The sequence below is a fragment of the Pseudophryne corroboree genome, chromosome 1 (genome assembly GCF_028390025.1).
Source record: "Pseudophryne corroboree isolate aPseCor3 chromosome 1, aPseCor3.hap2, whole genome shotgun sequence".
NCBI classification, from domain to species: domain Eukaryota; kingdom Metazoa; phylum Chordata; class Amphibia; order Anura; family Myobatrachidae; genus Pseudophryne; species Pseudophryne corroboree.
The window spans coordinates 641,387,873-641,414,013 of NC_086444.1; the positions used below are offsets into that span (position 1 = coordinate 641,387,873).

Here is a 26,141-nt window from a genome sequence, read left to right on the forward strand (position 1 = left end):
AGCCCACAAGGGTACATTTCAGGTACCATGTTCTGGCCCTGCTCCTCCCCGTTCCCATTGAGCTTCCATCACCGTTTTGCACTGCAGATGATCTGAGATTGGCTGGTGCGTATACACCTTGCATTCCTCACTGGTTTATCACTTTGTACTACATCGGTATGTGTAAAATGTTGGAGAGTAAGCAGAACAGGGTAACCCACTCTGTGAATAGCCCTAAGCAGATAAAAGCCTTGTTTTCAGCAAAACTGGGCTTTGCTCTGCTTTATGAATAGACCCCACAAAATACTAACACATTACGATTACAGTAAACTTTACATTATCAGCATCACAGCATATGTTCTGAATCCTATATTATTATTTTGCTAGACACTCAGTCTGACACTCTACAGTCGTTTTGTGTGTAGTAATGCAAATACCAGCATGTAAACTGGAGCATTAAAGTTTCACATTCACAAGCTGAAGTTGTTAAATTGATCCTAGTGCCACGTGACGTCACATCCCGCAGGGCGCGATTATCAGCGACTGACGTAGAGGGCTAGCAAAGGGCTGCAACAAAAGACTATACCAGAATTAGGCGTGGCATATTCTAATTTTATCACAAGACTCAAGATAGCCAATGGGTGTGTGCTCTCGTCTAACAAACGTGACGACTGTTGAAGCGTCGGCAGCCATCTTGGAGCCGGGAGGAGCGTAACTCTCTAAATTGCTCTCTTATAAGCGATCATAACCGGCTGCGGGCGTCTTTTAAAAAAAAACATCCACCGCGCTATTCAACCGGGGAGATCGGAGAGTGTCCACTGATTTGTTTGAGGCCTGACAGTGCAGCGGGGCTGCCAACATCCGTGACAAACAAAACAAGGCGGAGTGCGCGGCAGCGATGGTGCAATCTTGTTCTGCCTACGGGTGCAAGAACAGATATGATAAGGATAAACCTATCTCTTTTCATAAGTAAGTAGAAAAACATCGATATGGGGCCCGCGGGTTTAACCTAACGTGGAAATATTCTCGCACCGCCGCTGCCGCGTTCCCCCTGAAAGCTGAGGTGCGCATGCGCGCCTTCCCCCTTCACTCGCTCGCACTCGTGCTTCTGTGTGCGCGCCTTTTTGGCTGTTATGTTTTTTTTTTAATGTCGTTCTTTTTTCGTTGGCGCTTTAACTTGTAATAGTTGCAAGAAGACGTAGTTTTTTGAAAGCCAGGTTCTTGACTGCTTTTGTAGCGTTTATAAGCACCTTGTTATATGCTGTATGTATACGTGCTTCTGAAATTTGAACACTTCGCTAATTACTGCTTGTGTTTGGAATGACATTTGCTAAAGCTGGTAGTGTAAATTGTGGGTTCGGTCAGAGTGGCATACCTTTTAGTTGATTCACAAAAGCAGGTGAAGGGAGCTTGATAGGGAAAGGGCGTGGCCCCTGTAGAGATGCCCCCAGTAGATTTGCCCCTGTTGTTATGCCCCCTTGTAGCACAGCTTACAAAAAAAACAAAAACAATACCAGCTTCGCTCCTGCTTACCTGCCGCTGCTGCTCCATCTCTGGCTGCCGCAGGGTTCTCTCTATGGGAGAGACATCATGACGTCTCTCCAGTAGCCGCGCCGCACAGGCACCAGAGATCAATTAGTACCTCTAGTGTCTGTCTGTCAATGTACCGGCTGCAGGGGGCTCCCACACTGCCTGCGGGGTGACTGCCACAGCGCCTGCCCAGCTTACCCGTGCCTAGATCATCTCCTGGCCAGGGTACATATCACAACTGGGTGTATTGTGGCCAATACACAAGGGTCGTGGATCGTGGCAGCGATTGCAGTCTGAATCCCTTTGTGGAGTGCGCACACGCACCCCAGGAGCCCAGTGAGATGCTGACAGCATCTCCTGGCTGCGATCGCCTCTGCCTGATTGACAGGCAGGGTCGGGAGTGAGCATGCCAACATCGTTAGGCTGGGCGCAGTCAAGACAATGCAGGCATGTGCGGCCCGCGGCGGGTAGCCCCCTGCCAGCGCGCAGGCAGGGAGCTACTTGCCGGGTGCAAAAGCATTGCCAGCGTGCAATGCTTTTGCACCCATGCCGGGGGGGTAGGGCCTGACATGCGGGGCGGACTAGCCCTGTGCTGGGCTTCCCCCTGCATGTCTGAGTAAATGATCGTAGATGTGCTGAATTTAGCACATCTACGATCAGATCTGTATTACCCCCAAAGAGTGATATATATTGCGCATTCAGCTGCATGTTGTCTGATGCTGGGTCATCCGATCTGATGTGCAGAACAGCAGATGGGATGACCCTGATGTCGGTGGTCATGCACAATCATGAGTACACATCAGACGACGTGTACGATATGTCTCTCTGATCCGCGCAATTGGTTGACTTACTATCTGATGTGTACTCGGATGCGACATTGCCTGTGACTGTACTCCAAAATCGGCAAATGCATACACACTTGCCGATGTCTGCTGCGGCGTGGAGAGTAGCAGGCCATGTTACATTCGGCAGCATGGCCTTCGTAAGCAACATCACACGTCGGACCGCGATGTAGCATACGACCCGCGGGAGCACGCATCGTACCCTATATCTAGTGTACACACTACAATATCTTTAGGAACCAGACGATATCAGCCAGATTCTATGGGATATTGCATAGTGTGTACGCAGCCTTAAACCCCATACACACTAGACGAGAAAGTGAAAGCTATCACTTAGAAGGGCCATTCTGAGCGATATATTTACTATCTCGTCTAGTGTGTACACTCAACATCATTAATGATGCACGCTCCCACGCATAGTTAACGACCCCCCTCCCTTGTCCCAACAGTTCAGACGAGGGAGAACCTCATTAATGAGGGTCATGCTGCAGCATGCCCTCCGCTCCCCTCGTCACGTCCTCAGGACGCTCAGTGCTGCCCGGCTCCCCCTGCACAGCGTGACCTCTGACTCTGAGGTCACGCTGCGCAGTCATCAGCCGCCGAGCCTGATGGGAAGCCGGCTGTCACCCGCCGCCAAGCCTGGAGGAAGATTCCCATCCCCCGCCCTGCCAGTTTGGTGAGTTATGTGTGCTGGGCAGGTTGACAGAGGTGGGGGACGGGTGGACACGCATTAAAAAAGCCAATCCTGGGAATCCCAGGATTGACCATTTTTCAATCCCGATACCCAGGATTGTAAAAAAAAAAAAAAAAGGCCCGGGATTGGCTACCCTAATCGTGAGCTTTTTTGTAGTGTGTACATACAACCATATGATTTTAGGGCATTGACGTCTGCCTGGAACCTCCTTCTCCTTCTGCTCCCTTAAAAACAACTCCAGCCCCATAAGATATAATTTCATTTTATCTTATTGTTTTATCATATAGTGCAGAGCTGGCCAAACCAGTCCTCGAGATCTACCAACAGTTCACATTTTCCAGACCTCCTAGCTGATGCACAGGTGTAGTAATTACTAATTAAGATGTGCTGCATTCATTCCTAACTGACAATTCTACAGATCTCCAGGAGGCCTGGAAAACATGAACTGTTGGTAGATCTCGAGTACCGGTTTGGCCAGCCCTGATATAGTGTGTATGCCTTATATCGTACAATATGTTGGGAATTTGTATACAATATCGCATGGGGCGTACATCCTAACATCCTACTAGTGTGTACATAGCCTTCGGGGTCGATTCAGTTGTCTGCAATCTAGTGCGCTCATATGCCGCCCCTAGAGTAGTCCAGGGATTGCATATTAATCTATGCACCCCTATGGGTGAGTTTACCATGTCATTCCTTTAATCTGGGATGCTCATTGATTACACAGGTACTGTGGCTGATTAAAACCAGATGAAATGCAGGCTTGAAGTCAGCCAGCCACAGAACCTGTGTAATTCATTAGTGTCCCAGTTTCAAAGGGATAGAATGGTAAGCCTAGCTATTGACCTGTAAACAAAAATAGGCAATTTCAGGGTGATTTGGTGTGCCGTTACTGGTGTTCCAGTGTCTTTGCGATGGCACATCATGGGCATTGCTCTTAATTCACGAACAGGGCCCTCTTCCCTCATGTCTCTCACGAGCAGGGCCCTCTTCCCTCATGTGCTTATCCTTTCTTACTTTAATAATCTTCAACTGCATCAACTCCAGCAGTCTTCTGCCACCTGATACTTATTCCAGTGTCATCTGCTGATGTAACCATGTCTATTTACCCTGTACTTGTACTATACTGTCATCAACTGTAAGTTGCTGTTTTCCTGTTTGATTATTCATGTACTCTGTAATTGGGCGCTGCGGAACCCTTGTGGCGCCATATAAATAAAGGATAATAATAATAATTGGAGCACCCCCTTAGTGTCTTCAAACTCCACTTATATCATTATATTTATCAAGGTCAGTGCACCTTGGGGCTTAAGTTCCCATAACAAAGGTCAGAGCTAGGAGTTCATTAAAGTGTTCCCTGCTGCCATGTACAATGAGGCTCCAAGCTGCCACCGGCATCAGGCTATTGCAGTATCTGAATTCTACTTGCACTTCCATGGGCTACAAGCAGAAATCGGTACTTTGAGGCATGTTACTTGAAGACATTATAGCGTTTCTCTTACGTCCTAGAGGATGTTGGGGTCCATTTTAGTACCATGGGGTATAGACTGTTCCGCAGGAGCCTTCGGCACTTTAAGACTTTTCAACAGTGTGAACTGGCTCCTCCCTCTATGCCCCTCCTCCAGACCTCAGTTTAGAAAATGTGTCCGGGAGACTGGCTGCTCCTCAGTGAAGCTCTGCTGAGGTTTGCTGAAAAAGACTTTGTTAGGTTTTTTTATTTTACAGGGAAGCTGCTGGCAACAGTTTCCCTGCTTCGTGGAACTTAGGGGGGGAAGTAGGAACCAACTTCTCAGTTAGTTTAATGGCTCTGGTTCCACTGACAGGACACCATTAGCTCCTGAAGGGTACTGAACACAGCCTGCTACTCCCACAGCACTGCCGCCACCCCCTAACAGAGCCAGAAGGCTGGCGAGTATTAACCGGAGACCTGCAGAGGGGCCCTCCGGTCATCATGGCAGCATAAAGGTGCCAGCGCAGCGCGGGACGGTGCACAGCAACATGTCTCTCAGCACAGGGTGCAGGGTGCGCTCTGAGGGACATGATAAATCCTTACTCACTGGCAAAATGTACATACATGTGAGCCGCTGATGTACACTACCTCCGCCAGTATAAATATTACTGTGGCTGAACCGCGCCATTACAGGGGGTGGGGCTTCACCTCAGAATAGCTTGTAACACTCACTTGGCGCCATTTTCTCCTCACAGAGACGCCGGAGCGCTGATCCTACAGGCTGCTTCTCCTCGCACATCGCTGATATCAAGTACCAGGGTGTTATAGAAGGGGAGGGGAGCATATAAATTATTGAAGTCTGCAGGCTTCACATTGGATATAAAAGCGCTGTTTTGGTATATATGTTTGTTCATTGTATGTAATGCATATAGGGCACGTGGTGTGGACTGGCAATTCCCTCTGGGTCCCTCTGACAGACATTAGTGTAGGTCTGTCCCCATTAGCTCCCGTGTGTGTGAGTGGTGTGACTGTACACGCGTGTAGTCTAGAGAAAGTAGTTCCCCAGAGGAACCCCTTTTGGAGGCACAAGAGTGTACTGAGCCTGTGTGGGTGAGAAAGCTGCAGAGTAGAACAGACAAAGCATTGGAGGCAGTCTGTGGAAGATGCTTTATTTGCTGATTCACCTACAACGTCCACTCTGGACCCCTCCAGTTCCCAGAAAAGGTCCCTGGCCCAAATTATGCAAAGGGACACTGACACAGATTCTGACACTGACGTCGACGCTGGGGATTTGAGGGGGGTAGATCCCAAACTGGCTAAGAGCATTCAATGTATGATAGTCGCTATAAAAGAGGTGTTGGAATTTCCTGACACAACACCTCCACCTGAGGAAAAAGATTATTTCTTTGACGTCCTAGTGGATGCTGGGAACTCCGTAAGGACCATGGGGAATAGACGGGCTCCGCAGGAGACTGGGCACTCGAAAGAAAAGATTAGGTACTATCTGGTGTGCACTGGCTCCTCCCTCTATGCCCCTCCTCCAGACCTCAGTTAGAATCTGTGCCCGGCCAGAGCTGGGTGCTCCTAGTGGGCTCTCCTGAGCTTACTAGTAAAGAAAGTATTTATTAGGTTTTTTATTTTCAGTGAGCTTCTGCTGGCAACAGACTCACTGCTACGTGGGACTAAGGGGAGAGAAGCAAACCTACCTGCTTGCAGCTAGCTTGTGCTTCTTAGGCTACTGGACACCATTAGCTCCAGAGGGTTCGAACACAGGCACCTGTCCTCGATCGTTCGTTCCCGGCCCCGCCGTCCTCCTCGCAGAGCCAGAAGAACAGAAGCTTGAAGACGACGAAATCGGCGGCTGACGACTCCTGTCTTCATTAAGGTAGCGCACAGCACCGCAGCTGTGCGCCATTGCTCCCAGCACTTACACACTCCGGTCACTGTAGGGTGCAGGGCGCTGGGGGGGGGTGCCCTGGGCTGCAATTGAAGTACCTTTTGGCATAAAAATACATATATACAGTCTGGCACTGTATATATGTAAAAAAAAACACGCCATTTTTTCACACAAAGCGGGACAGAAGCCCGCCCCTGAGGGGGCGGGGCCTTCTTCCTCAGCACACCAGCGCCATTTTCTCTTCACAGCTCCGCTGGAAGCAGCTCCCCAGGCTCTCCCCTGCAGTATCCAGGTACAAGACGGGTTAAAAAGAGAGGGGGGGGCACATAAATTTAGGCGCAAATAAGACATATAAAGCAGCTATTGGGTAAATCACTTATTATCAGTGAGAATCCCTGTGTTATATAGTGCTGTGGTGTGTGCTGGCATACTCTCTGTCTCCCCAAAGGACTTTGTGGGGTCCTGTCCTCAGTCTGAGCATTCCCTGTGTGTGTGCGGTGTGTCGGTACGGCTGTGTCGACATGTTTGATGAGGAAGGTTACGTGGAGGCGGAGCAAGGGCAGATAAGTGTGGTGTCGCCCCCGTCGGGGCCGACACCTGATTGGATGGATATGTGGAAGGTCTTAAATGACAATGTAAACTCCTTACATAAAAGGTTTGATGACGCTGCAGCCTTGGGACAGCCGGGATCTCAGCCCGCGCCTGCCCAGGCGACTCAGAAATCGTCAGGGGCTCATAAACGCCCTCTATCTCAGATGGTTGACACAGATGTCGACACGGAGTCCGACTCCAGTGTCGACGATGATGAGGCACATTTACAGTCTAAAATGACCAAGGCCATCCGATACATGATTATTGCAATGAAAGATGTATTACACATTTCTCTGACGTCCTAGTGGATGCTGGGACTTCCGTAAGGACCATGGGGAATAGCGGCTCCGCAGGAGACTGGGCACAAAGTAAAAGCTTTAGGACTAGCTGGTGTGCACTGGCTCCTCCCCCTATGACCCTCCTCCAAGCCTCAGTTAAGATTTTGTGCCCGGCCGAGAAGGGTGCAATCTAGGTGGCTCTCCTGAGCTGCTTAGAAGTAAAAGTATACTTAGGTTTTTTATTTTCAGTGAGTCCTGCTGGCAACAGGCTCACTGCAGCGTGGGACTAAGGGGAGAAGAAGCGAACTCACCTGCGTGCAGAGTGGATTGGGCTTCTTGGCTACTGGACATTAGCTCCAGAGGGACGATCACAGGTTCAGCCTGGATGGGTCCCGGAGCCGCGCCGCCGGCCCCCTTACAGAGCCAGAAGAGCGAAGAGGTCCGGAGAAAGCGGCGGCAGAAGACGTTCCTGTCTTCAGATAAGGTAGCGCACAGCACTGCAGCTGTGCGCCATTGCTCTCCGCACACTTCACACTCCGGTCACTGAGGGTGCAGGGCGCTGGGGGGGAGCGCCCTGAGACGCAATAAAACTTGATAAAAACCTTATGTGGCTAATGAAATGCATCACATATAGCTCCTGGGCTATATGGATGCATTTAACCCCTGCCAGTTTTCCAGAAAAAAGCGGGAGAAAAGGCTGCCGTGAAGGGGGCGGAGCCTATCTCCTCAGCACACAAGCGCCATTTTCTTTCACAGCTCCGCTGGAAGGAAGGCTCCCTGACTCTCCCCTGCAGACTACACTACAGAAACAGGGTAAAACAAGAGAGGGGGGCACTATTGGCAGCTAATATATAATACAGCAGCTATAAAGGGAGTAACACTTATATAAGGTTATCCCTGAATATATATAGCGCTCTGGTGTGTGCTGGCAAACTCTCCCTCTGTCTCCCCAAAGGGCTAGTGGGGTCCTATCCTCTGTCAGAGCATTCCCTGTGTGTGTGCTGGGTGTCGGTACGATTGTGTCGACATGTATGAGGAGGAAAATGATGTGGAAGCAGAGCAATTGCCTGTGTTAGTGATGTCACCCCCTAGGGAGTCGACACCTGACTGGATGGTTGTATTTAAAGAATTACGTGACAATGTCAGCACTTTGCAAAAAACTGTTGACGACATGAGACAGCCGGCAAATCAGTTAGTGCCTATTCAGGCGTCTCAGACACCGTCAGGGGCGCTAAAACGCCCGTTACCTCAGATGGTCGACACAGACCCAGACACGGATACTGAATCCAGTGTCGACGGTGAGGAGACGAACGTAATGTCCAGTAGGGCCACACGTTACATGATCACGGCGATGAAGGAGGCATTGAACATTTCTGACACTACAAGTACCACAAAAAAGGGTATTATGTGGGGTGTGAAAAAACTACCAGTAGTTTTTCCTGAATCAGATGAATTAAATGAGGTGTGTGATAAGGCGTGGGTTTCCCCCGATAAAAAACTGCTGATTTCTAACAAATTATTGGCACTATACCCTTTCCCGCCAGAGGTTAGGGCACGTTGGGAAACACCCCCTAGGGTAGATAAGGCGCTCACACGCTTATCAAAACAAGTGGCGTTACCGTCTCCTGATACGGCCGCCCTCAAGGAACCAGCTGATAGAAGGCTGGAAAATATCCTAAAAGGTATATACACACATACTGGTGTTATACTGCGACCAGCAATCGCCTCAGCCTGGATGTGCAGCGCTGGAGTGGCTTGGTCGGATTCCCTGACTGAAAATATTGATACCCTGGATAGGGACAGTATATTATTAACTATAGAGCATTTAAAGGATGCATTACTATATATGCGTGATGCACAGAGGGATATTTGCACCCTGGCATCAAGAGTGAGTGCGATGTCCATTTCTGCCAGAAGGGCGTTATGGACGCGACAGTGGTCAGGTGATGCAGATTCCAAACGACATATGGAAGTATTGCCGTATAAAGGGGAGGAGTTATTTGGGGTCGGTCTATCAGACCTGGTGGCCACGGCAACGGCTGGAAAGTCCACCTTTTTTCCCCAGGTCACCTCTCAGCAGAAAAAGACACCGTCTTTTCAAACTCGGTCCTTTCGTTCCCATAAGAACAAGCGGGCAAAAGGCCACTCATTTCTGCCCCGGGGCAGAGGAAGAGGAAAAAGACTGCACCAGACAGCCTCTTCCTAGGAGCAGAAGCCCTCCCCCGCTTCTGCCAAGTCTTCAGCATGACGCTGGGGCTTTACAAGCGGACTCAGGCACGGTGGGGGCCCGTCTCAAAAATTTCAACGCGCAGTGGGCTCACTCGCAAGTGGACCCCTGGATCCTGCAGGTAGTATCACAGGGGTACAAATTGGAATTCGAGACGTCTCCCCCTCGAAGATTCCTGAAGTCTGCTCTACCAACGTCTCCCTCCGACAGGGAGGCAGTATTGGAAGCTATTCACAAGCTGTATTCCCAGCAGGTGATAATCAAGGTACCCCTCCTACAACAGGGAAAGGGGTATTATTCCACGCTGTTTGTGGTACCGAAGCCGGACGGCTCGGTGAGACCAATTTTAAATCTAAAATCCTTGAACACTTACATAAAAAGGTTCAAGTTCAAGATGGAATCACTCAGAGCAGTGATAGCGAATCTGGAAGAAGGGGACTATATGGTATCTCTGGACATCAAAGATGCTTATCTCCATGTCCCAATCTTCCCTTCTCACCAAGGGTACCTCAGGTTTGTGGTACAAGACTGTCATTATCAGTTTCAGACGCTGCCGTTTGGATTGTCCACGGCACCCCGGGTCTTTACCAAGGTAATGGCCGAAATGATGATTCTTCTTCGAAGAAAAGGCGTCTTAATTATCCCTTACTTGGACGATCTCCTGATAAGGGCAAGGTCCAGGGAACAGTTAGAGTTCGGAGTAGCACTGTCTCAGGTAGTGTTACGTCAGCACGGGTGGATTCTAAATATCCCAAAATCACAGCTGATTCCAACAACACGTCTACTGTTCCTGGGGATGATTCTGGACACAGTCTGAAGGCCAGGGAGTTATCCGAGCTAGTCAGGAACCTCCTAAAACCAGGCCAGGTGTCAGTGCATCAATGCACGAGAGCCCTGGGAAAAATGGTGACTTCTTACGAAGCGATTCCATTCGGAAGATTCCATGCAAGAACGTTTCAGTGGGATCTGCTGGACAAATGGTCCGGATCGCATCTTCAGATGCATCAGCGGATTACCCTATCTCCAAGGACAAGGGTGTCTCTCCTGTGGTGGTTACAGAGGGCTCATCTTCTAGAGGGCCGCAGATTCGACATTCAGGATTGGATGTTGGTGACCACGGATGCCAGCCTGAGAGGCTGGGGAGCAGTCACACAGGGAAGAAATTTCCAGGGCTTGTGGTCAAGCATGGAAACGTCTCTTCACATAAATATCCTGGAACTAAGGGCCATTTACAATGCCCTAAGTCAAGCAAGGCCTCTGCTTCAGGGTCAGTCGGTATTGATCAAATCGGACAACATCACGGCAGTCGCCCACGTCAACAGACAGGGCGGCACAAGAAGCAGGAGGGCAATGGCAGAAGCTGCAAGGATTCTCCGCTGGGCGGAAAATCATGTGGTAGCACTGTCAGCAGTGTTCATTCCGGGAGTGGACAACTGGGAAGCAGACTTCCTCAGCAGACTGGTAACACCGTGGGTGTACCAGTCGGTGTATGTGTTCCCTCCTCTGCCTCTCATACCAAAGGTACTGAGAATCATAAGAAAGAGAGGAGTAAGAACTATACTCGTGGCTCCGGATTGGCCAAGAAGAACTTGGTACCCGGAACTGCAAGAGATGCTCACGGAGGATCCGTGGCCTCTACCTCTAAGAAAGGACCTGCTCCAGCAGGGACCTTGTCTGTTCCAAGACTTACCGCGGCTGCGTTTGACGGCATGGCGGTTGAACGCCGGATCCTGATGGAAAAAGGCATTCCAGATGAAGTCATCCCTACCCTGGTAAAAGCCAGGAAGGATGTAACCGCGAAACATTATCACCGCATTTGGCGAAAATATGTTGCGTGGTGTGAGGCCAAGAAGGCCCCCACAGAGGAATTTCAACTGGGTCGTTTCTTACATTTCCTGCAAGCAGGACTGTCTATGGGCCTAAAATTAGGATCCATTAAGGTTCAATTTTCGGCCCTGTCGATCTTCTTCCAGAAAGAACTGGCTTCAGTGCCTGAAGTTCAGACGTTTGTCAAGGGGGTACTGCATATACAGCCTCCTTTTGTGCCACCAGTGGCACCTTGGGATCTCAATGTAGTTTTAGGGTTCCTAAAATCACATTGGTTTGAACCACTCACCACTGTGGACTTGAAATATCTCACATGGAAAGTGGTAATGCTGTTAGCCCTGGCTTCAGCCAGGCGTGTCTCAGAATTGGCGGCTTTATCATATAAAAGCCCTTACCTAATTTTTCATTCAGACAGGGCAGAATTGAGGACTCGTCCTCAATTTCTCCCTAAGGTGGTTTCAGCGTTTCACATGAACCAACCTATTGTGGTACCTGCGGCTACTAGGGACTTGGAGGACTCCAAGTTACTGGACGTAGTCAGGGCCCTGAAAATATGTTTCCAGGACGGCTGGAGTCAGAAAATCTGACTCGCTGTTTATCCTGTATGCACCCAACAAGCTGGGTGCTCCTGCTTCTAAGCAGACGATTGCTCGTTGGATTTGTAGTACAATTCAGCTTGCACATTCTGTGGCAGGACTGCCACAGCCAAAATCTGTTAATGCCCATTCCACAAGGAAAGTGGGCTCATCTTGGGCGGCTGCCCGAGGGGTCTCGGCTTTACAACTTTGCCGAGCAGCTACTTGGTCAGGGGCAAACACGTTTGCAAAATTTTACAAATTCGATACCCTGGCTGAGGAGGACCTGGAGTTCTCTCATTCGGTGCTGCAGAGTCATCCGCACTCTCCCGCCCGTTTGGGAGCTTTGGTATAATCCCCATGGTCCTTACGGAAGTCCCAGCATCCACTAGGACGTCAGAGAAAATAAGAATTTACTTACCGATAATTCTATTTCTCGTAGTCCGTAGTGGATGCTGGGCGCCCATCCCAAGTGCGGATTGTCTGCAATACTTGTATATAGTTATTGTTACAAAAAATCGGATTGTTTATTGTTGTGAGCCATCTTTTTAGAGGCTCCTAAGTTTTATCATACTGTTAACTGGGTTCAGATCACAGGTTGTACGGTGTGATTGGTGTGGCTGGTATGAGTCTTACCCGGGATTCAAAATCCTTCCTTATTGTGTACGCTCGTCCGGGCACAGTATCCTAACTGAGGCTTGGAGGAGGGTCATAGGGGGAGGAGCCAGTGCACACCAGCTAGTCCTAAAGCTTTTACTTTGTGCCCAGTCTCCTGCGGAGCCGCTATTCCCCATGGTCCTTACGGAAGTCCCAGCATCCACTACGGACTACGAGAAATAGAATTATCGGTAAGTAAATTCTTATTTTCTGAGATTAACCCTGTTAATACCAAGAGGGTTTATATGTTTGGGGAGAAAAAGCAGCCAGTGACTTTTCCCCCATCTGATGAATTAAATGAATTGTGTGAAGAAGCGTGGAGTTCCCCTGATAAGAAATTAGTGATTTCTAAGAGGTTACTGATGGCGTACCCTTTCCCGCCAACGGACAGGTTACATGGGGAAACATCCCCTAGGGTGGACAAGGCACTGACACGCTTATCTAAAAAGGTGGCCCTGCCGTCTCAGGATACAGCCGCCCTAAAGGAGCCTGTGGATAGAAAGCAGGAAGCTATCCTGAAGTCAGTGTATACACACTCTGGTACTCTACTGAGACCTGCTATTGCTTCAGCCTGGATGTGTAGTGCTGTAGCAGCGTGGACAGATACTCTGTTAGACGACATAGATTCCCTCGACAGAGATACTGTTTTGCTAACCTTGGGCCATATCAAAGACGTCGTCTTATATATGCGGGATGCTCAGAGGGACATTTGCCTGCTGGGCTCTAGAATTAATGCTATGTCCATTTCTGCCAGGAGGGTCTTATGGACTCGGCAATGGACAGGAGATGCTGATTCTAAAAAACACATGGAGGTTTTGCCTTATAAGGGTGAGGAATTGTTTGGGGACGGTCTGTCGGACCTCGTGTCTACAGCGACAGCTGGAAAGTCGACTTTCTTGCCTCCGGTTTCCTCACAGCCTTAGAAAGCACCGTATTATCAAATGCAGTCCTTTCGTTCCCAAAAAGGCAAGAGGGTCAGGGGCGCATCCTTTCTTGCCAGAGGCAGGGTTATAGGTAAGAAGCTGCACCATGCAGCCAGTTCCCAGGAACAAAAGTCCTCCCCTGCTTCCACTAAGTCCACCGCATGACGTTGGGGCTCCACAGGCGGAGCCAGGTGCGGTGGGGGCGCGTCTCCGAAACTTCAGCAACCAGTGGGTTCGCTCACAGGTGGATCTCTGGGCTATACAAATTGTATCTTAGGGATACAAGCTGGAATTCGAAGCGACTCCCCCCTGCCGTTACCTCAAATCAGCCTTGCCAGCTTCCCCCATGGAAAGGGAGGTAGTACTGGCGGCAATTCACAAGCTGTACCTCCAGCAAGTGATTGTCAGGGTCCCCCTCCTTCAACAGGGAAGGGGTTACTATTCCACAATGTTTGTGGTACCGAAACCGGACGGTTCGGTGAGACCCATTCTGCATTTAAAATCCTTGAACACTTATATAAAGAAATTCAAGTTCAAAATGGAATCGCTCAGAGCGGTTATTGCAAGCCTGGAAGAGGGGGATTTTATGGTGTCGCTGGACATCAAAGATGCTTACTTGCATGTCCCCATTTACCCACCTCACCAGGAGTACCTCAGGTTTGTGGTACAGGACTGTCATTACCAGTTCCAGACGTTGCCGTTTGGCCTGGCCACGGCACCGAGAATATTTACCAAGGTAATGGCCGAAATGATGATACTCCTTCGGCAGAAGGGAGTTATAATTATCCCGTACTTGGACGATCTCCTCATAAAGGCGAGGTCCAGGGAGCAGTTGTTGATCAGCGTAGCACTCTCTCTCAGGAAGTGTTGCAACAGCACGGCTGGATTCTGAATGTTCCAAAGTCGCAGCTGATTCCTACGACGCGTCTGCTTTTCCTGGGCATGATTCTGGACACAGAACAGAAGAAGGTATTTCTCCCGGTGGAGAAGGCCCAGGAATTAGCATCTCTGGTCAGGGACCTCCTGAAACCAAAACAGGTATCGGTGCATCACTGCAAGCGAGTCCTGGGAAAGATGGTGGCTTCATACGAAGCCATTCCCTTCGGCAGGTTCCATGCGAGGATCTTTCAGTGGGATCTGTTGGACAAGTGGTCCGGATCGCATCTTCAGATGCATCGGCTGATCACCCTGTCCCCAAGGGCCAGGGTGTCTCTTCTGTGGTGGCTGCAGAGTGCTCACCTTCTCGAGGGCCGCAGGTTCGGCATACAGGACTGGGTCCTGGTGACCACGAATGCAAGCCTCCGACGGTGGGGGGCAGTCACTCAGGGAAGAAACTTCCAAGGGCTGTGGTCGAGTCTGGAGACTTCTCTACACATAAATATACTGGAACTAAGGGCCGTTTACAACGCCCTGAGTCAAGCAGAGCCCCAGCTTCGAAACCGGCCACCCATGTAAACCGCCAGGACGGCACAAGAAGCAGGATGGCAATGGCAGAAGCCACAAAGATTCTTCGGTGGGCAGAGAATCACGTGCAAGCACTGTCAGCAGTGTTCATTCCGGGAGTGGACAACTGGGAAGCAGACTTCCTCAGCAGACACGACCTCCACCCGGGAGAGTGGGGACTTCATCAAGAAGTCTTCACACAGATCGCAAAGCGATGGGAACTGCCACAGGTGGACATGATGGCGTCCCGCCTCAACAAAAAGCTAAAAAGGTATTGCGCCAGGTCAAGGGTGTCACAACTGAGGGCCTGAGCTGACGGGAGGCAGCCTCAGTTGTAGGGGCTGAGATGTACCGGAACCTGGGAGGTTGTATCAGACCCCTGGACATGTAAGTAACATGAATAATAACTGCCCGAAGGCGTGACCACGACAACTTGGATAAAAGTCAATGATGTTTATTATGACAACTCCGCAACACAGCAGCAGTAAAAGAAAACGTAAAAGTCAGCAAAGAATAAATACAGTTCCTGGGTACTACAGGATGGCAGGAGCCACAGGGCACTGGTAGTGTGAGATAGTTCTTATAATCTTCTAGATGGAAAGTCCTTACCAGGCCCGACTGTAGCAATGGAGATAACCCAGGATTGTACCAGCTGGTGTTCCAAGAAAAGCTGGGTTGCTGAAGATAAAACGGCTGCTGTGGATACTGGCTGGAACCAGACTGTTGTTAGCACGGAGTGGATACTGGCTGGAACCAGTTAAATAATAAATGAACTTGGGAGCGATGAAATATGAGCTGAAATGTAGAACTTGAGAGCGGAGAAATAATAATACCGGTGGAGAGTGGTAAAGTGTAGAAAGGACACCGGCCCTTTAAGAGAAGCTGTACTCTGCTGGAAGCAGGTAATGTTGTAGCTGGAAACAGATGAATCCACAATGGATTGGAGAGTCAGGCTACACCGCAGGTGGAATGCTGGTGCGGGTCTCTATGGTGGAAGTCTTGAGACAGGAGCTGGAACCTGGAAGACAATCACAGGAGAGAGACAAACAGGAACTAGGTTTGACAACCAAAGCACTGACGCCTTCCTTGCTCAGGCACAGTGTATTTATACCTGCAGCAAGGAAGGGATTGGCTAGGCAATTATGCAGATTAACAATACTGACAACAGATTGGAGGAAATGATCAGCTGACAGAATCCAAGATGGCTGCGCCCATGCAGACACTTGGAGGGAAGTTTGGTTTGTAATCCATGTGGTAATGAAAACAGTAATGGCGGCGCCGGCCACTGGAGACAGGAGACGCCAGGCTGACAAGTGCACATCCAACCACGCGGACACAGCGGAGGCCGCGGCTGACGTAATCGCCACTCTGACACTCTGCATGCAGAAGCTCAGGGACGGCGACGGAGGCCGCGGGAGACGCCATGCCAGATGTAATAAGGCGTTACTGTGACAGCGTCTCAGAGAGACAGGAGAGGATGCAGGAATGTGAACATTAGGACAACAGATGGGATCCGGTCCTGGAGCGCTGAGCCAGCCTTAGGAGGCATCTGATGGGTAAGTAATGGCGTCCAGATACCCGGATCGTGACAAAGGGACCCTCAGGCGATAGCTGTGGACGCCCTAGTGACACCGTGGGTGTACCAGTCGGTATATGTGTCTCTTCCTCTCATACCCAAGGTACTGAGAATAGTAAGAAAGAGGAATAAGAACAATACTCATTGTTCCGGATTGGCCAAGAAGGACTTGGTACCCAGAACTGCAAGAAATGCGCACAGAGGACCCATGGCCTCTGCCTCTCAGACAGGACCTGCTGCAACAAGGGCCCTGTCTGTTCCAAGACTTACCGCGGCTGCGTTTGACGGCATGGCGGTTGAACGCCGGATCCTAGCTGAAAAAGGCATTCCGGATGAAGTTATTCCTACGCTGATAAAGGCTAGGAAAGACGTGACAGCAAAGCATTATCACCGTATATGGCGAAAATATGTTGCTTGGTGTGAGGCCAGGAAGGCCCCTGCAGAGGAATTCCAGCTGGGTCGATCCCTGCACTTCCTACAGTCAGGGGTGACTATGGGCCTAAAATTGGGGTCCATAAAGGTCCAGATTTCGGCCCTATCCATTTTCTTTCAAAAAGAACTGGCTTCACTGCCTGAGGTTCAGACGTTTGTTAAGGGAGTGCTGCATATTCAGCCCCCTTTTGTGCCACCAGTGGCACCCTGGGATCTTAACGTTGTGTTGGATTTCCTGAAATCCCACTGGTTTGAGCCACTTAGGACCGTGGAACTAAAGTATCTCACGTGGAAAGTGGTCATGCTGTTGGCCTTAGCATCGGCTAGGCGTGTGTCGGAATTGGCGGCTTTGTCATGTTAAAGCCCATATCTGATCTTCCATATGGACAGGGCAGAATTGAGGACTCGTCCCCAATTTCTCCCAAAGGTGGTATCATCGTTTCATTTGAACCAACCTATTGTGGTGCCTGCGGCTACTCGGGTCTTGGAGGACTCCAAGTTACTGGACGTAGTCAGGGCTTTGAAAATATGTTTCCAGAATGGCTGGAGTCAGGAAGACTGACTCGCTGTTTATCCTGCATGCACCCAACAAGCTGGGTGCTCCTGCTTCAAAGCAAACTATTGCGCGCTGGATCTGTAGCACGATTCAGCTAGCTCATTCTGCGGCTGGATTGCCGCATCCAAAATCTGTAAAAGCCCATTCCACAAGGAAGGTGGGCTCTTCTTGGGCGGCTGCCCGAGGGGTCTCTGCTTTACAGCTTTGCCGAGCGGCTACTTGGTCGGCTTCAAACACATTTGCAAAGTTCTACAAGTTTGATACCCTGGCTGAGGAGGACCTTGTGTTTGCTCATTCGGTGCTGCAGAGTCATCCGCACTCTCCCGCCCATTTGGGAGCTTTGGTATAATCCCCATGGTCCTTACGGAGTTCCCAGCATCCACTAGGACGTCAGAGAAAATAAGAATTTACTCACCGGTAATTCTATTTCTCTAACGTCCTAGTGGATGCTGGGGACTCCGAAAGGACCATGGGGAATAGCGGCTCCGCAGGAGACTGGGCACAAAAGTAAAAAGCTTTAGGACTACCTGGTGTGCACTGGCTCCTCCCCCTATGACCCTCCTCCAAGCCTCAGTTAAGATTTTGTGCCCGAACGAGAAGGGTGCAATCTAGGTGGCTCTCCTGAGCTGCTTAGAGTAAAAGTTTAAATAGGTTTTTTTATTTTCAGTGAGACCTGCTGGCAACAGGCTCACTGCATCGAGGGACTAAGGGGAGAAGAAGCGAACTCACCTGCGTGCAGAGTGGATTGGGCTTCTTAGGCTACTGGACATTAGCTCCAGAGGGACGATCACAGGCCCAGCCATGGATGGGTCCCGGAGCCGCGCCTCCGTCCCCCTTACAGAGCCAGAAGACTGAAGAGGTCCGGAAAATCGGCGGCAGAAGACGTCCTGTCTTCACTAAGGTAGCGCACAGCACCGCAGCTGTGCGCCATTGCTCTCAGCACACTTCACACTCCGGTCACTGAGGGTGCAGGGCGCTGGGGGGGGGCGCCCTGAGACGCAATAAAAACACCTTTTTTGGCAAAAAATACATCACATATAGCTCCTGGGCTATATGGATGTATTTAACCCCTGCCTATTTTTACATAAAAAAGCGGGAGAAAGGCCGCCGAAAAAGGGGCAGAGCCTATCTCCTCAGCACACTGGCGCCATTTTTTCCTCACAGCTCCGTTGGAGGAAGGCTCCCTGACTCTCCCCTGCAGTCCTGCACTACAGAAACAGGGTAAAACAAGAGAGGGGGGGCACTAAATTGGCATATAAATATATACAGCAGCTATATTAGGGAAAAACACTTATATAAGGTTATCCCTGTATATATATATATATATATATATATATATATATATATATATATATATATATATATATATATATATATATAGCGCTCTGGTGTGTGCTGGCAAACTCTCCCTCTGTCTCCCCAAAGGGCTAGTGGGGTCCTGTCCTCTATCAGAGCATTCCCTGTGTGTGTGCTGTGTCGGTACGTTGTGTCGACATGTATGAGGAGGAAAATGATGTGGAGGCGGAGCAATTGCCTGTGTTAGTGATGTCACCCCCTAGGGAGTCGACACCTGACTGGATGGTCTTATGGAAAGAATTACGTGATAGTGTCAGCACTTTACAAAAGACTGACGACATGAGACAGCCGGCAAATCAGTTAATACCTGTACAGGCGTCTCAAACACAGTCAGGGGCTGTAAAGCGCCCGTTACCTCAGGTGGTCGACACAGACCCAGACACGGACACTGACTCCAGTGTCGACGGTGAGGAAACAAACGTATTTTCCAGTAGGGCCACACGTTACATGATCACGGCAATGAAGGAGGTTTTGAACATTTCTGATACTACAAGTACCACAAAAAAGGGTATTATGTGGGGTGTGAAAAAACTACCCGTAGTTTTTCCCGAATCAGATGAATTAAATGAGGTGTGTGATGAAGCGTGGGTTTCCCCCGATAAAAAAACTGCTAATTTCTAAAAAGTTATTGGCATTATACCCTTTCCCGCCAGAGGTTAGGGCGCGTTGGGAAACACCCCCTAGCGTAGATAAGGCGCTCACACGCTTATCAAAACAAGTGGCGTTACCGTCCCCAGATACGGCCGCCCTCAAGGAACCAGCTGATAGAAAGCTGGAAAATATCCTTAAAAGTATATACACACATACTGGTATTATACTGCGACCAGCAATCGCCTCAGCCTGGATGTGCAGTGCTGGGGTGGCTTGGTCGGATTCCCTGACTGAAAATATTGATACCCTAGACAGGGACAATATATTATTGACTATAGAGCATTTAAAGGATGCATTTCTATATATGCGAGATGCACAGAGGGATATTTGCACTCTGGCATCAAGAGTAAGTGCGATGTCCATTTCTGCCAGAAGATGATTATGGACACGACAGTGGTCAGGTGATGCGGATTCCAAACGGCATATGGAAGTATTGCCGTATAAAGGGGAAGAGTTATTTGGGGTCGGTCTATCGGACCTGGTGGCCACGGCAACGGCTGGAAAATCCACCTTTTTACCCCAAGTCAACTCGCAGCAGAAAAAGATACCGTCTTTTCAGGCTCAGTCCTTTCGTCCACATAACGGGCAAAAGGCCACTCATATCTGCCCCGGGGCAGAGGAAGGGGAAAAAGACTGCAGCAGACAGCCTCTTCCCACGAACAGAAGCCCTCCCCCGCTTCTGCCAAGTCCTCAGCATGACGCTGGGGCCTTACAAGCGGACTCAGGCACGGTGGGGGCCCGTCTCAAGAATTTCAGCGCGCAGTGGGCTCACTCGCAAGTGGACCCCTGTATCCTGCAGGTGGTATCTCAGGGGTACAAATTGGAATTCGAGACGTCTCCCCCTCGCCGGTTCCTGAAGTCTGCTTTAGCAACGTCTCCCCCCGACAGGGAGGCGGTATTGGAAGCCATTCACAAGCTGTATTCCCAGCAGGTGATAATCAAGGTACCCCTCCTACAACAGGGAAAGGGGTATTCCACGCTGTTTGTGGTACCGAAGCCGGACGGCTCGGTGAGACCCATTTTAAATCTGAAATCCTTGAACACTTACATAAAAAGGTTCAAGTTCAAGATGGAGTCACTCAGAGCAGTGATAGCGAACCTGGAAGAAGGGGACTATATGGTGTCTCTGGACATCAAGGATGCTTACCTCCATGTCCCAATTTGCCCTTCTCACCAAGGGTACCTCAGGTTTGTGGTACAGAACTGTCACTATCCGTTTCAGACGCTGCCGTTTGGATTGTCCACGGCACCCCGGGTCTTTACCAAGGTAATGGCCGAAATGATGATTCTTCTTCGAAGAAAAGGCGTCTTAATTATCCCTTACTTGGACGATCTCCTGATAAGGGCAAGGTCCAGAGAACAGTTAGAGGTCGGAGTAGCACTATCTCAAGTAGTACTACGACAGCACGGATGGATTCTAAATATTCCAAAATCGCAGCTGATTCCGACGACACGTCTGCTGTTCCTAGGGATGATTCTGGACACAGTACAGAAAAAGGTGTTTCTCCCGGAGGAGAAAGCCAAGGAGTTATCCGACCTAGTCAGGAACCTCCTAAGACCAGGCCAAGCGTCAGTACACCAATGCACAAGGGTCCTGGGAAAGATGTTGGCTTCTTACGAAGCGATTCCATTCGGCAGATTCCTCGCAAGAACTTTTCAGTGGGATCTGCTGGACAAATGGTCCGGATCGCATCTTCAAATGCATCAGCGGATAACCCTGTCTCCAAGGACAAGGGTGTCTCTCCTGTGGTGGTTACAGAGTGCTCATCTCCTAGAGGGCCGCAGATTCGGCATTCAGGATTGGGTCCTGGTGACCACGGATGCCAGCCTGAGAGGCTGGGGAGCAGTCACACAGGGAAGAAATTTCCAAGGCTTGTGGTCAAGCATGGAAACGTCACTTCACATAAATATCCTGGAACTAAGGGCCATTTACAATGCCCTAAGTCAGGCAAGACCTCTGCTTCAGGGTCAGCCGGTGTTGATCCAGTCGGACAACATCACGGCAGTCGCCCACGAAAACAGACAGGGCGGCACAAGAAGCAGGAGGGCAATGATGGAAGTGGCAAGGATTCTTCGCTGGGCGGAGAATCATGTGATAGCACTGTCAGCAGTGTTCATTCCGGGAGTGGACAACTGGGAAGCAGACTTCCTCAGCAGACACGATCTTCACCCGGGGGAGTGGGGACTTCACCCAGAAGTCTTCCACATGATTGTGAACCGTTGGGAAAATCAAAGGTGGACATGATGGCGTCCCGCCTCAACAAAAAACTGGACAGATATTGCGCCAGGTCAAGGGACCCTCAGGCAATAGCTGTGGACGCTCTGGTAACACCGTGGGTGTACCAGTCAGTGTATGTGTTCCCTCCTCTTCCTCTCATACCAAAAGTATTGAGAATCATAAGAAGGAGAGGAGTAAAGACTATACTCGTGGCTCCGGATTGGCCAAGAAGGACTTGGTACCCGGAAATTCAAGAGATGCTCACGGAAGACCCGTGGCCTCTACCTCTAAGAAAGGACCTGCTCCAGCAGGGACCATGTCTATTCCAAGACTTACCGCGGCTGCGTTTGACGGCATGGCGGTTGAACGCCGGATCCTGAAGGAAAAAGGCATTCCGGATGAAGTCATCCCTACCCTGATCAAAGCCAGGAAGGATGTAACCGTACAACATTATCACCGTATTTGGCGTAAATATGTTGCGTGGTGCGAGGCCAGGAAGGCCCCTACAGAGGAATTTCAACTGGGTCGTTTCCTGCAAACAGGACTGTCTATGGGCCTCAAATTAGGGTCCATTAAGGTTCAAATTTCGGCCCTGTCAATATTCTTCCAAAAAGAACTGGCTTCTGTTCCTGAAGTTCAGACGTTTGTCAAGGGAGTACTGCATATACAGCCTCCTTTTGTGCCTCCAGTGGCACCTTGGGATCTCAATGTAGTTTTGGGATTCCTAAAATCACATTGGTTTGAACCACTCACCACTGTGGACTTAAAATATCTCACATGGAAAGTGGCAATGCTGTTAGCCCTGGCTTCAGCCAGGCGTGTCTCAGAATTGGCGGCTTTATCCTATAAAAGCCCTTACCTAATTTTTCATACGGACAGGGCAGAATTGAGGACTCGTCCTCAATTTCTCCCTAAGGTGGTTTCATCTTTTCACTTGAACCAGCCTATTGTGGTGCCTGCGGCTACTAGGGACTTGGAGGATTCCAAGTTGCTGGACGTAGTCAGGGCCCTGAAAATGTATGTTTCCAGGACGGCTGGAGTCAGAAAGTCTGATTTGCTGTTTATCCTGTATGCACCCAATAAGCTGGGTGCTCCTGCTTCTAAGCAGACGATTGCTCGTTGGATTTGTAGTACAATTCAGCTTGCACATTCTGTGGTAGGCCTGCCACAACCAAAATCTGTTAAAGCCCATTCCACACGGAAAGTGGGCTCATCGTGGGCGGCTGCCCGAGGGGTCTCGGCTTTACAACTTTGCAGAGCAGCTACTTGGTCAGGGGCAAACACGTTTGCTAAATTCTACAAATTTGATACCCTGGCTGAGGAGGACCTGGAGTTCTCTCATTCGGTGCTGCAGAGTCATCCGCACTCTCCCGCCCGTTTGGGAGCTTTGGTATAATCCCCATGGTCCTTTCAGAGTCCCCAGCATCCACTAGGACGTTAGAGAAAATAAGAATTTACTTACCGATAATTCTATTTCTCATAGTCCGTAGTGGATGCTGGGCGCCCATCCCAAGTGCGGTTTGTCTGCATTACTTGTACATAGTTATTGTTACAAAATCGGGTTATTGTTGTTGTGAGCCATCTTTTCAGAGGCTCCTTCTGTTATCATGCTGTTAACTGGGTTCAGATCACAAGTTGTACGGTGTGATTGGTGTGGCTGGTATGAGTCTTACCCGGGATTCAAAATCCTTCCTTATTGTGTACGCTCGTCCGGGCACAGTATCCTAACTGAGGCTTGGAGGAGGGTCATAGGGGGAGGAGCCAGTGCACACCAGGTAGTCCTAAAGCTTTTTACTTTTGTGCCCAGTCTCCTGCGGAGCCGCTATTCCCCATGGTCCTTTCGGAGTCCCCAGCATCCACTACGGACTATGAGAAATAGAATTATCGGTAAGTAAATTCTTATTTTCTCGTAGTCCGTAGTGGATGCTGGGCGCCCGTCCCAAGTGCGGACTTTCTGCAATACGTGTATATAGTTATTGCTTAAATAAGGGTTATTGTTATGAGCCATTCGTTGAGTGAGGCTCAGTTGTTGTTCATACTGTTAACTGGGTAAGGTTATCACAAGTTGTACGGTGTGATTGGTGTGGCTGGTATGAGTCTTACCCTGGATTCAAATTTCCTTTCCTTGTAATGTCAGCTCGTCCGGGCACAGTTTCCCTAACTGAGATCTGGAGGAGGGGCATAGAGGGAGGAGCCAGTGCACACCAGATAGTACCTAATCTTTTCTTTAGAGTGCCCAGTCTCCTGCGGAGCCCGTCTATTCCCCTTGGTCCTTACGGAGTTCCCAGCATCCACTACGGAGAAATAGAATTACCGGTGAGTAAGTTCTTATTTTTAAATTAAATAAAAAAACAGGTGGTGACTTTTCCTCCGTCTAAGGACTTAAATACCTTTGATGAGGAATCCTGAGCTAACCCGGAAAATAAATTTGCTATCCCTAAAAGGTTGCGGGTAGCATACCCTTTCCCTGAAGAGGATAGGCGTAAGTGGGAGTCACCCCCAATGATAGACACCTCAGTCTCTAGGTTGTCAAATCATTTTACCTGCCCCGGGGTCAGCTTCATTAAAAGAACCTGCTGACCGCAAATTAGAGACAACTTTAAAGTCCATCTATGTTGCTACGGGTACATTACTCAGGCCCACAATTGCTTCTGCGTGCTGTAGGTAAAGCAGTTGAAAAGTGGGCAGATAACTTGATTGTTAATATTGACACGGTCGATAAAGATGACATGCTGCAAATTCTAGGTCATATCATAGACTCTGCAGGTTACTTGGTTGAGGCTATGAAGGACGTAGGTTTACTGGGCTCAAGGGCCTCTGCTATGGTGATTTCAGCCCTCAGGGCGCTCTGGATCAGTCAATCGAATGCTGACGCAGAATCCGAAAGAAATATTGAGGCGCTCCCTTACAATGGTGAGGTCCTCTTTGGACAGAAACTAGATGCCATGATATCAACTACTACATCTGGCAAGTCAACATTTCTGCCGTCAGCAGCTGCACCGGCTAAAAAAGTATATCATTCTCATACTATGCAGTCCTTTCGGCCCAACAAGTACAAAAAGGCTAAAACTACCCCTTTTTTTTTTTTACAGGCAAGGGGAGAGGAAAAGGTAGAAAACCTACAACACCCCCAGGCTCCCAGGAGCAACTACTTCTGCAAAAGCCACAGCATGACGCTGGGTCTCCTCTGCGGGAGTGCGATCAGGTGGGGGCATGTCTACTATTTTTCAGCCAGGTCTGGCTTCGCTCAGACCTGGATCCTTGGATTTTACAGATAATATCCCAAGGTTACAAGTTGGAATTTCAAGACCTTCCCCCATGCCGATTTTTCAAATCAGCCTTGCCAGTTTCCTTTCAAGACAGCACAAATGTTCTGAACGCAATACACAAATTGTGTCAAGACAAAGTAATTGCCTTGGTTCCTGCCGAACAAAGGAACCAAGGCTTTTATTCAAGCCTGTTTGTGGTACCGAAGCCGGATGGCTCGGTCAGACCGATTTTAAACCTAAAATCTCTCAATCTCTATTTGAAAGATTCAAATTCAAGATGGAATCCTTGAGAGCAGTGATTTCCAGCTTGGAAGAAAAGGAATTTCTGGTGTCAGTGGACATCAAGGATGCTTACTTGCATGTCCCCATTTACCCGCCACATCAAGCATACCTGAGGTTTGCGGTTCAGGATTGCCACTACCAATTCCAGACATTACTGTTCGGTCTCTCCACGGCTCCAAGAATATTCACCAAGATGATGGCGGAGATGATGGTTCTCCTTCGCAAACAAGGAGTCAACATAATTCCATACTTGGACGATCTCCTCATAAAAGTGAGATCCAGGGACAAGCTACTCCAGAACATAGCATTATCCCTGAAGGTGCTTCAACAGCACGGTTGGATCATCAACTTTCCAAAATCGCAGTTGGAACCGATAATGAGATTATCATTTTTGGGAATGATACTGGACACCAAGGTACAGAGACTATTTCTACCGGTGGAAAAGGCTCAGGAGATCCAGAACATGGTCAAACAACTTTTGAGACCAAGAACAGTATCAATTCATCAGTGCATTCGCCTGTTGGGGAAAATGGTAGCGGCTTACGAGGCGCTACAATATGGCCGTTTCCATGCCAGGGTCTTCCAGTGGGACCTACTGGACAAGTGGTCAGGGTCGCATCTCCACATGCATCAAAGGATAACCTTTTCAGCTAAAGCCAGAATTTTGCTCCTGTGGTGGCTACAAATTTCTCACCTCCTGGAGGGATGCAGGTTCGGGATTCAGCCCTGGATCCTGGTGACCACGGATGCAAGTCTCCGAGGATGGGGAGCAGTCACGCAAGGAGAAAGCTTCCAAGGAAGATGGTCAAGTCAAGAAACTCGCCTTCACATAAACATTCTGGAGTTGAGAGCTGTGTACAACAGCCTTCATCAAGCGTCACACCTTCT

The 26,141-nt window shown here is 49.5% G+C and overlaps 1 protein-coding gene across 2 annotated transcripts in view; it reads left to right on the forward strand.

Moving 5' to 3' along the window:
• Positions 1–623: 623 nt before the first annotated feature.
• Positions 624–26,141, forward strand: part of THAP1 (THAP domain containing 1) — a 44,184-nt gene continuing 18,666 nt past the window's right edge. The window contains exon 1 of one of the 2 annotated variants that reach the window (XM_063914612.1): positions 624–948. In XM_063914612.1, coding sequence (XP_063770682.1) covers positions 878–948 — 71 coding nt within the window. In that variant the 5' untranslated portion in view covers positions 624–877. Of the gene's footprint in view, positions 949–1,157; positions 1,243–26,141 lie in introns of those variants that run through there. The other variant, XM_063914613.1, reaches the window with a different exon arrangement.